Consider the following 14,709-nt stretch of genomic DNA (forward strand, 5'->3'; position numbering starts at 1 on the left):
GTTTTGCTTCCTTTAGACCATTGAGAGGCCAGAATTTCAACCGAAGGTTTGAGAGAACTGTTTGAGCACCAGCATGTCCCAATTTGATATGCTCATTTTTGATAATAAGATTGACGGTATGATTCTTGGATGGAAGTAGTATCGGATGTTTTTGCAAATAGTCTATGTCGGGACAGTTTGTAAGTCTGCCTCCAACTCTGAGAAAATTAGAAGAATCTACAAAGGGTTTTAGTGAAACGATGTTTTTATTTGAAATAAATTTGTTATTTTTAAGCTCTGCAATTTCTTTTGAGAATGCATCACCCTGAATTTGTTTGATGATGAAATCCATAGCATAATTTAACTCTGCCACAGAAAGGGGTTCAGAAATTTTTTGTTTTTTACAATTAGAAATAAACCGAAATACGTACGCTACTGTACGTTTTAAGCGTGAAATATTTGAGAAACGTGAAAAAATTCTCATCCAGAAGTTTTTTACGTTAGAATTTACCACGAGGCTTATTTTTCGTTCCTCGGGCAGGTTTTCGAGCACTTTGTCATTTGCTAGATTGGAAACATTGAAATTTTTATCTCGTAAGCATTTAGGGCCTTGCCACCAGAAATCGCTATTGAGAATTTCAGAACCAGACATTCCTCGAGAAAGAAGGTCTGCGGCATTTTGTGCAGACTTTATGTGAAGCCATCTAAAGTTTCGAGTCAACTCTTGGACAAGTGCTACCCGGTGAGCCACGAAAACCGACCACCGACTTGGGTGACTTTTACACCACGACAGAGCTACCTGGGAGTCTGACCAGAGGGTGACTGAATGAAATTTTACAGGTTGATTTTCAAAGATAGAAATTATTTTTGAAACAAGTTTTGAAAGGAGAACCATTGCGCACAGCTCAAGCCTAGGAAGTGTTACCGTCTTTAACGGAGTTATCCTTGATTTGGAAGAAACTAATGCACAGGATATGGTCTCATCGGCATAGAAAGTTCTCAGGTATACGCATGCGCCATAAGCTGCCAAGCTGCTGTCTGAAAATCCATGAAGCTCAACCTTTAGAATTACTTTTTCAGAAAAGTAGAAACGAGGAATTTTTAAATTTTTTAATTGTGACAAGTCCTGTAGAAACTTGTTCCAATCGTTTAGAATATTTTTGTCCGAAATTTCTGTACCCCAGTGAATTTTGTGCAGATAGAGTTTCTGCATAAGCATTTTGCCTTTAACAATGAATGGATTGATGAGTCCCAGAGGGTCGAAACATTGTGCTAATGCAGACAGGATTTTTCTTTTTGTTACTGGGGGGCAGAAATTATTTTCGGGGACGGATATTGTTATTTGGTCTTCCGCAGGGTCTCATTTTAGGCCTAGAACTTTGCTGGAAGTAGAATCGAAATTTAGGTCATATTCCTGAGTAGTATTTTTTGAATATTTTGGATTGATTTTTTGTAGGAATATGGATGAATTTGAATAAAATTTATGTAATGTAAAACCATGGCGGTTTAGAACAGAATTTAATTGCTGAAGTATTTCGAGCAATTCTTCAATATTATTTGACCCACACAAACCATCATCTACGTAGAATTGGGTTTCGAGAAAATGTGAGGCCAATGGGAATTGAATTTTATTTTTATTTGAAATCTCTTGCAAGACTCTCGTCGCAAGAAATGGGGCGCTGTTCGTCCCGTATGTAACAGTATTAAGTTGAATACATTTTATAGAATCGTGGATATCGTCCCTCCACAGAATATTTTGTAGAAAACGTTGATCTTTGTTGATCCACGTCTGTCGAAACATTTTTTGAATATCACAGGAAAATATGAATTTGTATTGCCTGAAACGAACCAGAATATCGAATAGATCAGGTTGCACCTGATACCCTTTTAATGAAATATCGTTCAGACTTTTTCCTGTAGAGCTTTTACAACTAGCATCCATGACGACACGCAAAGTTGTACTTTTATTTTGTTCGTTGATGACACACAAATGTGGAATAAAATATTTTTTGTCCGAATTTTCATTCACGAACGAAAGCGGTACATATTCAGCATGCCCTGAAGAAATATATGTGTCAATGAAGTTTTTGTACTCGAAAAATAATTTTTTATCTTTTTGGAATTTATTTTCGAGCGAGAGAAAACGCCGTTTGGCTATGGAAAATGAATCACCCAGTAATTGGTGTTCTTGTGCACTTTTTATTGGAATATCTACTTCAAAGCGTCCATTTTCAAGGATCTTTGTTGTAGTTTGGAATATTTGTTCGGCCAGCTCGTCAGCTTCCGACAGAATAGGTTTTTGAGAAAGTTCTTCCATGTTCCAAAATTTTGTGAGCAGCTCATCCGTGCTACACGTAGAAAGTAGAGCAACCTCTCCAGAAACACTGTTTGCTACTGTGGGTGCCGTCAAGTGAGGAGCTATCACGCCGGCAATTAGGTACCCCAGATGCGAAGCCTGCAAGATTGGAAGCCTGGGGCCAAGAGGAATTATTTCCGGAAGAATTAGGTCGTAGTACAAATCTGCCCCAACCAAGATGTCTATTTGACTGGGTTTGTGAAAGGAATCATCAGCGAGAAAAACATCCCCTGGAATTGGTACCTTTTTTGTAAGAATGCGGAACTGTGGAAGATTGCAAGTAATATTTTCTAAGATAGCACATGACATTTTGAAAGACTTTTTATTGTAGTTAGAATGCATTTTTATGTTGACCATCTTTTTTGAAACCGAATTATTTTTGCCTATGCCAGAGATATTTAGAGAAATGTCATACGGCTTATAACCCAGCCTATCAGCGAGACACCGGGTACAAAAGCTATTCTGACTTCCTGTATCGAGTAACAATCGGGCCGTTAAAGGGCTCCCGTTTTTGTCGAAAATGGTGACTTTGGCCGTAGCGAGAAGTATGTTTGAATTTTTTACGGACAAAGCAGAAAAAGAATTTGTAAGAGGTTCTTGCCCTTGAACCGAATGACCTTGAATATTTGAATTAGACGAATGTTCGCGTTCGTAATTGTTTGAATTTGTAGAAGTTGACGGACTTTCATTGTTATGAGTCGTAGAAAAAGTATAATTTTTACCCGAAATGTGAAGAACAGTGTTATGGCGCTTTTTACATATGGTGCACCCATGTTTTGAGGAGCAGTTTTTAGAATTATGCCTACCTAGGCAGTTTACGCAGAGACCTTTTGAATTTACGAATTTTATTTTGTCATCATGCTGAATGTTTTTGAAAAATTGACATTTATAAATTTTATGTCCTTGTTTTTTGCAGTAGATACAATAAAAGTCAGAAACTAAATTATTTGAAATATTATTTTTATTTGAATCCTCTGATGTGTTATTACTGTATGCATGATGTGAAACTTTTACGTTTTTGGTTTGCCTAGGATTTGTATTTTCCAGACTTTCTAGAACAATACACCTTTTTTCTAGAAATTTAAGAAAAGCATCTAAATTTGGTATATCTGTATGATTTTGCTCAGTTTCAAAAAGTCTCCTTGTTGAAAAGTCTAATTTGCTTTGTAGCAGAAAAACTAAAATTATATCAATGAGCTCTGAACTTGAAAATTGCAAATTTTTTAGCAGTTGCATATTTTTTGTTACAGTTGTTAGAAAATTTCTGAGGATCTGCGGTGAGCTGTTTCTCAGTGTAGGAATTTCTAGAATTTCTGTTAAATAAGAATTTATGATTGTGACCTTATTTTGATAGCGGTTTTTTAGAATATCCAAAGCAATTGAAAAATTTTCATTGGTGACTTTCAAAGAATCCACCAACTTTAGAGAATCACCCTCTAGGTAACTTTTTAAGTAAAGAAATCTTTGGATATCAGAAAGGGACTGATTTTTTATTATCAGTGTGTCGAATAGTTCATAGAAGCTTTCAAAATCACTCACGTGTCCAGAAAATTTGCTTATACTGATCTCTGGGAGTTTTACGGCCATTTGTTTAGTAGCGCTTCCTGTATTGGTAATTTCCAATGATTTAATTGAATTTTTGAAAGCGTCGCAAAATAATTTTCTTCAAACAAGGCACGATCAGATTCCTGAGACTCGTCCAGGAATTCAATTTCATCCTGTACGCTGTTGAAGTCAGAGAAAAGGTCTTTTAACCTATCTTCTCGTGTCTTGAATGAGAAAACGTCTTTTTCCGAGTCGTGGTTTATTTCTAGCCACGCTTGAATTCTACCAACAGAATCTAGTATAGACTGCTTCTTTTTTGTTAATTTATTTAAACCCTTATTGCTCATTGTAATAACTTTAATTTGTTTATTTTTAAAGGAAATTATTATTTATTTTTGAATTAATTAATTCTGAATTATTAATTTTGAATTTTAACAAGCATGCAATAACCTAAACTAAAAATTTAACCCTAAATAGTTCTTTAACAATGTTACTTTATAAGAACACTAATTTGCACTAAAATAGATTTTTGAATTTATATAAAAAAGTTTGATTGTACGTCACCCCTGGGTTCTTAGTACTTGAGTGTGGGCTGCCTATCCCTCCCTGGAATCAGCTAGTCCTGGAAGCGCATTTCTGGAAATAATCACTGGTTTTCTTTAAACTATCACTGTTTTGTTTTGTTTATCGAATGTTTGTTTGTCCGTAGAATAAACAACGCACTCACTATGTCTCTAGAAATTGTTGTCTATCGACGAGAATATCCGAAACACACGAAACTTTTACTGTCTTTTTGAAAGCACAGAATTATATAAATTGAATGTTTTAGGCCAGAAAGTCGGCTAGTAGGATCAAAATCCGGCTCGAAGTGAACAAATGGAGGGATGCCGGTTTTCAACATCCCTTCACGTAGAGTCTTGTATGCTAACAGTGTCTCTTTCAGCGGTTTGTACTTGCTGTAAGTCCAATTGTTCCGCTAGCCTTCGAATGCTCAGTAATAGAAACTTAAATGGACTTTTAAATGTGATTTAGTCTGGCCTGTTGAATAGATTGATAGAGTGAAATAAAACAATAACTTGTTTAGCTAGAACTGTAATTGAAAAAGGGCAAGAAATAGAAACTTATAAACTGTGAGTGAATAACTAATCGTAAGGAACCTAATTAGAAAATTACAGTTTACGAACGAAAACACCATAACACTTCACATTAAGGGTTCCCGATATATTGCGTAACTTGCGATTGCGAACGTGGAGAAAAACTCTCCGAAACTTGAAAAGTAGGTCTAAACCCTACAACTATTGCTAATTCACTGGCTTCCCCTAGCTCCTCCGAAATATTTGGCTATGCATTTTGAAGGATCTACCGGTTTAAGGTCAATATGGGCGAAGATTAACATTCTAAGAAATAAGTCAATGCAGGCAAGGAATTTATTTAGGTAAACGATGCGGCGGAAATATTTTAATTTGTTTTGAAATAGAATTATTTGGTTGGAGATTATTGTTCCCCAACAAGACCATTATTCGTATGCGCGCCAATGATGAATATAAAATTCCTAATTGTATGTCAAAAAATGCGCAATAACCAACTCTTAAAACCCACCAAATTTTATTTGCATATCTCAAACAGTTTCAGGGCAATAAATAAATTGTTGGTTTGTAAGAAAAATTTTAACAACCCGTATCTCTGAAAACGAAGCATTTGCGGACATAAATTTATATAGCAAACTATCATCATGGTTTTTTCATGCAGAACCACTCCCTGAAGTCTGTTGCACTTATTTACTAACACCCGGAATATTAAACAAATATGCATTATTCAAATGAGCTAAAAACCGACACTTTAAACCATTGTAACTCCAAAACAATTGATTTCTGAGTTTTGGATCAATGATAACTTTTGATCAGCATGGCCAAAGCTACTTCTCTGTAAAGTTTCAGCCAATTTAACTAAAACCACTTTTAACTAAGAATTATAAGAAATTTGAAAATTAAATATTTAACAAACAAAAACAAAATATTTACTTGTTTATTTACTACATGTTTTTCTTTTACAAAATAGACTAAATTTCGAGATTAATAAAGATCTTACCATGCGATCCTAAATTGCTAATTGATTCGCATATAGCTTCAAAGAATGGTTCGTTTCCTAATTCGGTTATTGTTCCGGAAAATGTATTAACAACCTCTACGGATCTATTGGTCAAGTTGCCCTCAGATTCTCCACCATATTCCACTAGTGTGCTCAATAAATTAAATACAGATGTCCAAAGTCTATTTCTCAAATAAACTAATTGAGGAAAATCCATATCTACAATAAGGTTTTTAAGTTAAACAATATCATTTTTTTTTCTTTTCAATATATAGTTTGTAAAAATAGCTTCTAAAAATTTATATTGATTAGTAATTATAGATCGCCAAGAAGTTACTATATGCCGTTCTAGTACTTTCTTTTGGTGCGCAATAAAGTAAATGTGATAAACAAGCATACCTTATAACGACTAACGAATGGACTTGGAAGCTATTTAAGACATTTTTACAAAAATCAAAAAAGTCAAAGACAAACCACCCAAAGTATTCTCAATATCGAACTAATAATGAACAAAATGGATGTAATCATAGAAGAAGTCAGGAAAGAGAGGTCATAAGTCATCAAGGAATATTTAGAACGTCATCTTATTATTGTGAAGCTATTTTATTGTGGCATCTTAAAGCAATTACTATTTTAATGGGAATAATGTTTGTATTTTGTAAACTATTTCCGAAGTGGAAATTGAAACGTCAGCAAATTTATTTTAAACTTCAATTGTAGCTTATTCCTATTAAAATAGTAATAGTCACCTTATTAACTGCTATCCGGAAACACGATTTAGTTTTTTGTGCATACCACTGTAATAGGTTTTAAACTAAAATATTATTTTCTTTCTGGAGGTCACCTTGCGAATATTTTTCCTTGCTTAACTAGATTAATTTTATGGTTTTAATGGTTTTTACCATTTCTTTATCTTTCTTCATTATAATTAACAAGATTTCATTACGTACTCTGTCCATCCAACTAATGCACAACTTCTCCTGTAAGACATCTCGAAATTCTCTTGTACTTAAAGAAATATGGTATTGCTTGTGCAATGCGAACTCGACAACTAAGCTCTTAAGATGGGTTCCAATCACCACTTATTTTGCAGTCCAGGTAAATTTTTATTTTATTTATTTTTAATTTATAATTTTATTATAAATTAAATAATATATTATCTATAATTTTTTAAAAGGGCTGACCGTTACTGGTATGCCGCCATCGATAATATGATGTTTAGATAGTACCATGTATTTAGTTTTCTTGATGTTTAATTTAAGCCCATAGTCGTCGCATCCTGTTATAACTTGGTATAATAGATATTGAAAGTCATTGCGGATTGCATAAGCGGAGATAAAATGCATATCTGTTTAACTTCTCTTGTATCAACTACAACCTAAACTTAAATCAAATTAAAGCCTCTTGACCACAGTAGAAGCAATAATTCATATCTTTTGATAAATGATTGCAGCTCTCAGTAGTCCTATCATACTGCTGTGTCTAACTATATGCGTTCTCGCAATCTAGAAAGCATAGAGAAATATAATGCTTTAGCTGGCTTCATTGTACTAGAAAGTGAATAGAGGATAATGCCTCCCTTGTTCTCAATCCAAACTGACTACAATTTATTTCTTCATTCGGTTTTTTATGAATTCTGCAATGAATTACCTCATAAATAATGACTCATTAGGCTAATAGGTTTATTATAGACACTCTTTAGCTTTCACTTCATTTCGCAAAGGTATAAATCTGGTCTCCAGCCAATCGTTCGGAATAATACCAGTATTATTTATAAAGTTGAAAAGATCAGTCAAGCTTACTATTCCACTTGTTTGAGGAAGTTTTATAGCTTCTGTCGTTATTTCATCAGGACTGACGGCTTGTTTTTGTTAGTTTTATGGTATTTTCCAGCTCTTCTGCAGTGATTGGTAGTCCCGATAAAGTTTCTGTCATGCCACGTTGCATAAATCGGTTATCATCTATATATTGTTGTCATCTTGTAAGTTTTTGTTTAGTATGAAATTGTATTCTTCTCTTTCTTTACATTATTGAATGTAAATAATTCCATCTTTGGTTTTAGTATTTTCTTTCTTATTTTTCTTACTTTACTGTTAACTTTTTTTGCATTTTTTGCAAACTATATTATGTTTATATTGTCTTTTTTTTCATAAGATCTACTATTTTATTAGCATTTGGTTTTGCTTTTTGTTTGGTTTTTATTTAGATCATTAACGCGGTATCTGGCAACACCAAAAATAGATGTCCTAAAATTATTTTATTGGGTATATGATCTTATATAACACTCAATAACACCCTGTGGTACAAAAAAATCAGAAGGAGCAAGGGGAAAACGGTTTTTTAATTCGTTGCCTAGGAGCAACATTGCTAGTCAAGAAACACTATTTGGTACTAACTACACTAATGATGATCTCAAAATTCAGTTAATCATATGTAAAGAACTATTTAACTAAAAGACATTTTATTGATTTAATAAAAAAAACTTTTACATATTGTTGTGAATTTATTAAAAGGTTCAATATTTATAACACTTACGGATTTAATTTATTTCTTTATTTATATTAACTTATCTGACAATAATTTATATATCCGTACGTACAAATTCGCGAGCGCGGGTCTTGAGTATTAACTGTCCCTCCATATAAAAATGTTGTATTTATATACGAAATCCTGATATACTGGAATAGTCGAGAACATCAAGTTGGAGAATTCACCATAATTTGAATCTAGACTTCCACCGAAATTTCTACAATAAAACAGAATAATTAGTCATAAAAGTTAGGCCAGTATATTTATCGTAACATTGCCCCCCTCTTAAAAGATGGTTCCTCCTGGAACCTTGTCGGGACTGGAACCGGAACTGTATGCTGGTATCGGCAACTGGACCCTCTTTTACAACTTCCAGTTGTATAAAAATGACAAGGGACGGTTTTCTCTCCGCACCAGTAACTATGCGGATTGCAACAGACTAACACCTGGACTTCGGTGTCTTTAAAGATCTCCTCCACCATATTTCGGATAACCCTCCAATCTAATTGGCGGCACTCCAACTTTGGCATGGCTAACTTTTGCACGTCGGACTCTAGTACGTGCTCTCTCAATTGAAGTAAGGCTTCCCATACATCTCGGTAGGTAGGTTGGTCACGGGCAGTGTCTTTTGTTACCAGGTAGAAAAGGTAACGTGATGCATCTTGGAGTTTCAAGGTTTTACCGGGAGCTGGCACCTGGCATTGAAGTTCTGCAACTCGACCAAACTTCCTTCGAAAGACGGATGCCAACCCTGGTGCGTCTTTGATACTGGCCGGGATGGTAAGGGCCAGCGAGTAGTCATCGGGGAGCGCGAGTAGATCTTGCTTTTCTTCAGTGGTAACACCATGTCTTGCTTTACCGGTACCTCCATAGGCACCCATGAATTCCTCAAACGTGAGGTCAAACACATCTTGGACTTGGTTTACTTCCACTTCTTCATCTACGTCGTGGTCACCTTCGAAAGATGCCAACCGGTTATGGTGTACTATCATCGGCTTTCCCCTCGGAATCTTGCTTATTCGGTAGATGACATCGTTGATCTTCTCCATGATGAGGTATGGACCTTCCCAAAACTGCTGCAGTTTGGGAGAACAACCTATTCGCTTCTTGGGATTATACAGCCATACTTTGTCGTTCTTCTTAAAGCAACCCTTTTCGGCTTGTGTATCGTACCGTTTCTTCATTCGGTCGCTAGCGATCTGAAGGTGGGAACGGACCAACTCATGTACATCGTCCATTCTTCTTCGTAATTCGATCACATAATCTTCACCTGCTACATCTTCTCCAGGTCGACACCCAAATTCTAGATCACAAGGTAGTCGCATTTCGCGTCCGAATAAGACTTTGGCTGGTGTCTGGCCTGTTGATTCGTTAACAGCAGATCTGTAGGCCATTGTGAAGAACGGAAGGTATTGGTCCCAGTCTCGCTGATGATCGGACACCATCTTTGTCAAATACTTGCCAACTGTCCTATTCATTCGTTCTACCATACCATCCGATTGCGGATGATACGCGGTAGTTCTTGTTTTCTTCATGCCTAGTCTATCACATATTCCTTGGAATAGATCACTTTCGAAGTTCCTGCCTTGATCACTATGGATCTCCAAAGGCACTCCAAATCGGCTGATATATTCTTGGATCAACTTATCTGCAACGGTGGCGGCCTTCTGGTCTGGAAGTGCGTAAATCTCGACCCACTTAGTGAAGTAATCCATTACTACCAACATGTACTTGCCCCCATTTTCACTTTCTGGAAATGGCCCTGCAATGTCCAAAGCTATTCTTTCAAACGGGCTTCCAACATTATATTGTCTCATAGGAGCTCTCCTTTTCCGGTGAGGCCCGTTACTCGTAGCACAAATAATACATTTCTTACACCAGTCTTTTACGTCGTCGGAACTGTTCATCCAATAAAACCGTTCCCGAATTCGCTGAAGGGTTTTCCTTACACCAAAATGCCCTCCCGATGGACTGTCGTGTAACTGACGAAGTACTTCGGCTATTCTGCTCTTTGGGATCACCAACTGTCTTCTCTTCTCTGAACCGTCATCATTTTCCAGGACTCGTTTAAGCAAGCCATCTTCGATGATAAATGAGTCCCACTGGGCCCAATACGTCTTAACTACTGAGCATAGGTTTGATATTTCCTGCCAAGGTGGTCGACGGTTTTCCTCTTTCCATTTTCGGATTTTCTGTATAACTGGATCTCTCTCTTGTTCTTCCCTTATCTTAGTAGGCGTCCAGTCGTCGTTGACAATCGTCGTTCTTAGCACTGCTGCTTCCTTGGATTCCGTTTTGTTGCAGTGGGAACACTCTGCGGGGCATGGCCTTCTGGAAAGAGAATCAGCATTTCTGTGGCTAACTCCGGCTCGGTGCTCAATCTTAAAATCGTATTCTTGGAGTCGTTCGATCCACCTGGCTATCTGACCCTCTGGATTCTTAAACTGCATCAACCACTTAAGGGCGGCATGGTCGGTTCGGATTAAAAACTTCCTTCCATAGAGGTATTGATAGAAGTGCTCTACTGATTTAACTACTGCTAGAAGTTCTCTTCTCGTGACGCAATAATTCCGCTCAGGTTTTGAAAGAACTTTACTAAAATATCCGAGGACTCGTTCCTGTCCTCCTTGAATCTGAGACAGCACTCCTCCAATTCCCACATTACTTGCATCCGTATCTAAGATGAACTCTCCTTCTGGCAGTGGATACCCCAAAATTGGTGCTGTTATTAAATGCTTTTTCAACGTTTCAAAGGCATTTTGGCAGTCTATATCCCAGCGGTATTCTCTTGCTTCCTCTGTAAGTCGCGTTAATGGCTTAGCGATATCTGCAAACTTCTTAATAAACCTCCGGTAGTAAGTACATAGTCCAAGAAAACTTCTCACTTGATGTTTGTCAGTTGGTTTTGACCATTCCTTAATGGAATCGATTTTTCCCTTATCCACGGCCACTCCTTCTTTACTGACTATATGACCCAGATAATTGACTTTACCTTGAAATAGCTGGCACTTCTTGGGGTTTAACATCAATTGGGCAGCTTTAAGTCGATTAAAAACGTTTTCTAAATTCCTCATATGATCTTCGAATGTCTCCCCCAAGACGATTATGTCATCTAAATAAACCAGGCATGTTTTCCAAGATAACCCTCTCAACACATTTTCCATAAGCCTCTCAAATGTCGCAGGAGCATTACAGAGTCCAAATGGCATAACGTTGAATTGCCACAATCCAGATCCTGTGGTGAAGGCTGTCTTTTCTTTATCTACTGGGTCCATTTCTACCTGCCAGTATCCAGACTTCAAATCTAAAGTAGAAAACAATTTACTTCCAGCCAATGTGTCCAATGTGTCATCGATCCGAGGCAGAGGATAACTATCTTTCTTGGTAACGTTGTTCAGCAAACGGTAATCCACACAGAACCTCGTCGTTCCGTCTTTCTTCTTAACCAGGACCACCGGAGAGACCCATGGGCTCGTAGAAGGTTCTATCACCCCGTCTTTCTTCATTTCCTGAACAATCGTTTCAGCTTCCTCTCTCTTCGCCTGTGGTAATCGTCGAGCTGTTTGACGAATTGGCTTAGCATTACCAGTATCAATTTTATGCTTAACAACGGTAGTTCTTCCCGTCTTTCCTCCTTTCGGTACGAAAATATCACGATACTGCCGCAGAAATTCCCTTAATTTCCTTTTCTCCATCTGATTTAGAGACTGTCCTGCAACTGCAACCATTTGGTCGAATTTGTCGTTGGAATTATCAGATGTTGTCGCCTGACGGATTATGGATGTCACAGGTACACAAGTTCCTACTTTTGTCTCTTTCTTTATGGTCACTGGGTAGTCGTTGACATTGATAAGTCTCACAGGAATTTCCTTAGCCGAAGTCACCAATTCCTTTCCAATTATGATTCCACGGCCAACCTCATCGTCGTGGTTCCAAGGCTCCATCATAACAGGTCTCCCTTCGTCTACAATTCCCTGTAGTCGCGCTACTATGATCGTTTCGCTTCTCGCAGGCACGACTGTATCTTCTGTAATGGCTGCTTGCACAGTGTTGTCATTATGTGGATGGAGAAATACCTCCTCGTTGCCAACTTTGATTACCTTATTCTTAAAATCCAATTGGAATCCATGCATATTCATTACGTCCATTCCTAATATAACATCCTCTTCGATGTCAGCAACTATAACAGTATGGACAAACTTTTCTGCCCCAATTCCCAATTGTACCTGGATTTCTCCATGAATGTTGGCATTTTCACCTGTAGCGGTCCGAAGTCGTAACCTCGTTGGTAACAGTTTCTTTCGGCTGTTTATAACTGTCGGGCGTATAATGGTTCTGGTCGCTCCGGTATCCACCAACAACGTATGCTTTTTACCATTTATGTCTCCATCTACATATACACTATCTTCACGACATTTCAAAGAAGCTATTAGTATAAGAGGGTCTTTGGAAGAGTTCCGGGTCGAAGCTGCCCCCCTAAGGTTGACTCGTTCTGGTTTTCCTGATGGTGAGTTTCTTGATTTTATGGTCTTCTTTTTCTTGCATGTCATGCTTTTCATCAAATTAAAGAGCTGGTCAAGTTTATCTTCATCTCCTTCCTCTTTTACAGTGCTAACTTTACTGTAACCGCCAGAGGCCTGCGTAGCTGACTCGTATTCGAGGGCGGCGGATAAAACATCAACCAGCGTCTTGTGACGAGCTAATCGTAGTGTTCTCTGCATTTCATGATCACGAAGACCATCAATAAACGTTTGAACGGCCAACTTTTCCATCATGTCTTCGGGAGCTGTTGGATAAGCATATCGTACTAATCTGGCAATATCTACCTCATATTCTTGAAGAGCCTCATCTTTCTTCTGTCTACGATTTTTAAGCTGTGACTGATATACATGCTCCAAATGTTCGTGGCCATATCGCATATTTAACCTCTTCTTCAGTTGTTCGAAATCATCGGTCTCCTCTACGGCTATGGTCTGAAGCACATCTAAGGCATCTCCTCGAAGAGCGATAGTCAGGTTTACAGCCTTTTCTTTTTCAGACCATCCATTTGCTCTTGCGGCTGATTCGAACTGTTTCATGTAGTTGTTCCATGATGATTTTCCGTCGAAAGTTGGGACTTTAACATGAATAGAACCTCCACTTCCTTCAAATTTCGGCCGTGTCTCCAACTTAAATTTCGTCTCGTCTTCTTTTATCTCCACTGTAATCGGATTGTTACCTCTCTCTGCTGTCCCTGTTTCTTCCATCTTCCTTTCCATCTCTTTAATCTTTTCTTCGAAGGCTAACATATCGGCAGCAACTTGGTTTTTTAACGAAGATATTCTATCGTCCAGGGCAGACATCTCAGAAGTGACTTTGCTTTCTAAAGAAGCGATGTCGCCGGAAACTTTCGAAATATCGCCAGAGACTTTGTTCTCTAATTTCGAAATCGACGAGATGACAGCATCATGTTTGTCTTCAAATATATAAGTCTCTGGATCTAGTCCTTCTTCTAGCAAAGCGTTCTTTAGTCGTTGGACTAACTCAGCCTTTTTTCCGGTAGAAGCTAATTCTCTGTCTTCTAGATGTCTTCTTAAATTAGTCACTGTCAGCTCATAAATCGTAGCCATTTTCACAATTTATTTTATATTCACTTGTATTATTATTATAAGTCTAATTTATGTTCGATCTCACTCTGACACCATTTGTTGTGAATTTATTAAAAGGTTCAATATTTATAACACTTACGGATTTAATTTATTTCTTTATTTATATTAACTTATCTGACAATAATTTATATATCCGTACGTACAAATTCGCGAGCGCGGGTCTTGAGTATTAACTGTCCCTCCATATAAAAATGTTGTATTTATATACGAAATCCTGATATACTGGAATAGTCGAGAACATCAAGTTGGAGAATTCACCATAATTTGAATCTAGACTTCCACCGAAATTTCTACAATAAAACAGAATAATTAGTCATAAAAGTTAGGCCAGTATATTTATCGTAACAATATAAAGCACCTAAGATTAAAAAATTATAAATATAGGCCTAAATCTAACGGTGGAATGATAAAAAACAATTTTTCTTCGTTGTAAAACAAAGCCGCATGTTACGTTGTATAGCCAGTCTTACAAAATCTACATCTTCCTTTAGCGGTATAAACTGGCGTCTGTTCTGACAGCATCATCAGGTCTTACAGCAAAAGGATGGTGAATTGGTTATTTGT

At 37.2% G+C, this 14,709-nt stretch overlaps 1 protein-coding gene across 2 annotated transcripts in view; it reads right to left on the reverse strand.

Annotated features, from left to right (window-relative positions):
* ana3 (rotatin homolog anastral spindle 3) overlaps positions 1-14,709 on the reverse strand; it is a 131,025-nt gene that overhangs the window by 30,471 nt on the left and 85,845 nt on the right. For both annotated transcript variants that reach the window (XM_072523064.1, XM_072523063.1), the window contains one exon: positions 5,969-6,187. In XM_072523064.1, the coding sequence (XP_072379165.1) occupies positions 5,969-6,187 (219 nt within the window). The remainder of the gene's footprint in view (positions 1-5,968; positions 6,188-14,709) is intronic.

This window comes from Diabrotica undecimpunctata, chromosome 2, assembly GCF_040954645.1.
Source record: "Diabrotica undecimpunctata isolate CICGRU chromosome 2, icDiaUnde3, whole genome shotgun sequence".
In the NCBI taxonomy this organism is placed as follows: Eukaryota; Metazoa; Arthropoda; class Insecta; order Coleoptera; family Chrysomelidae; genus Diabrotica; species Diabrotica undecimpunctata.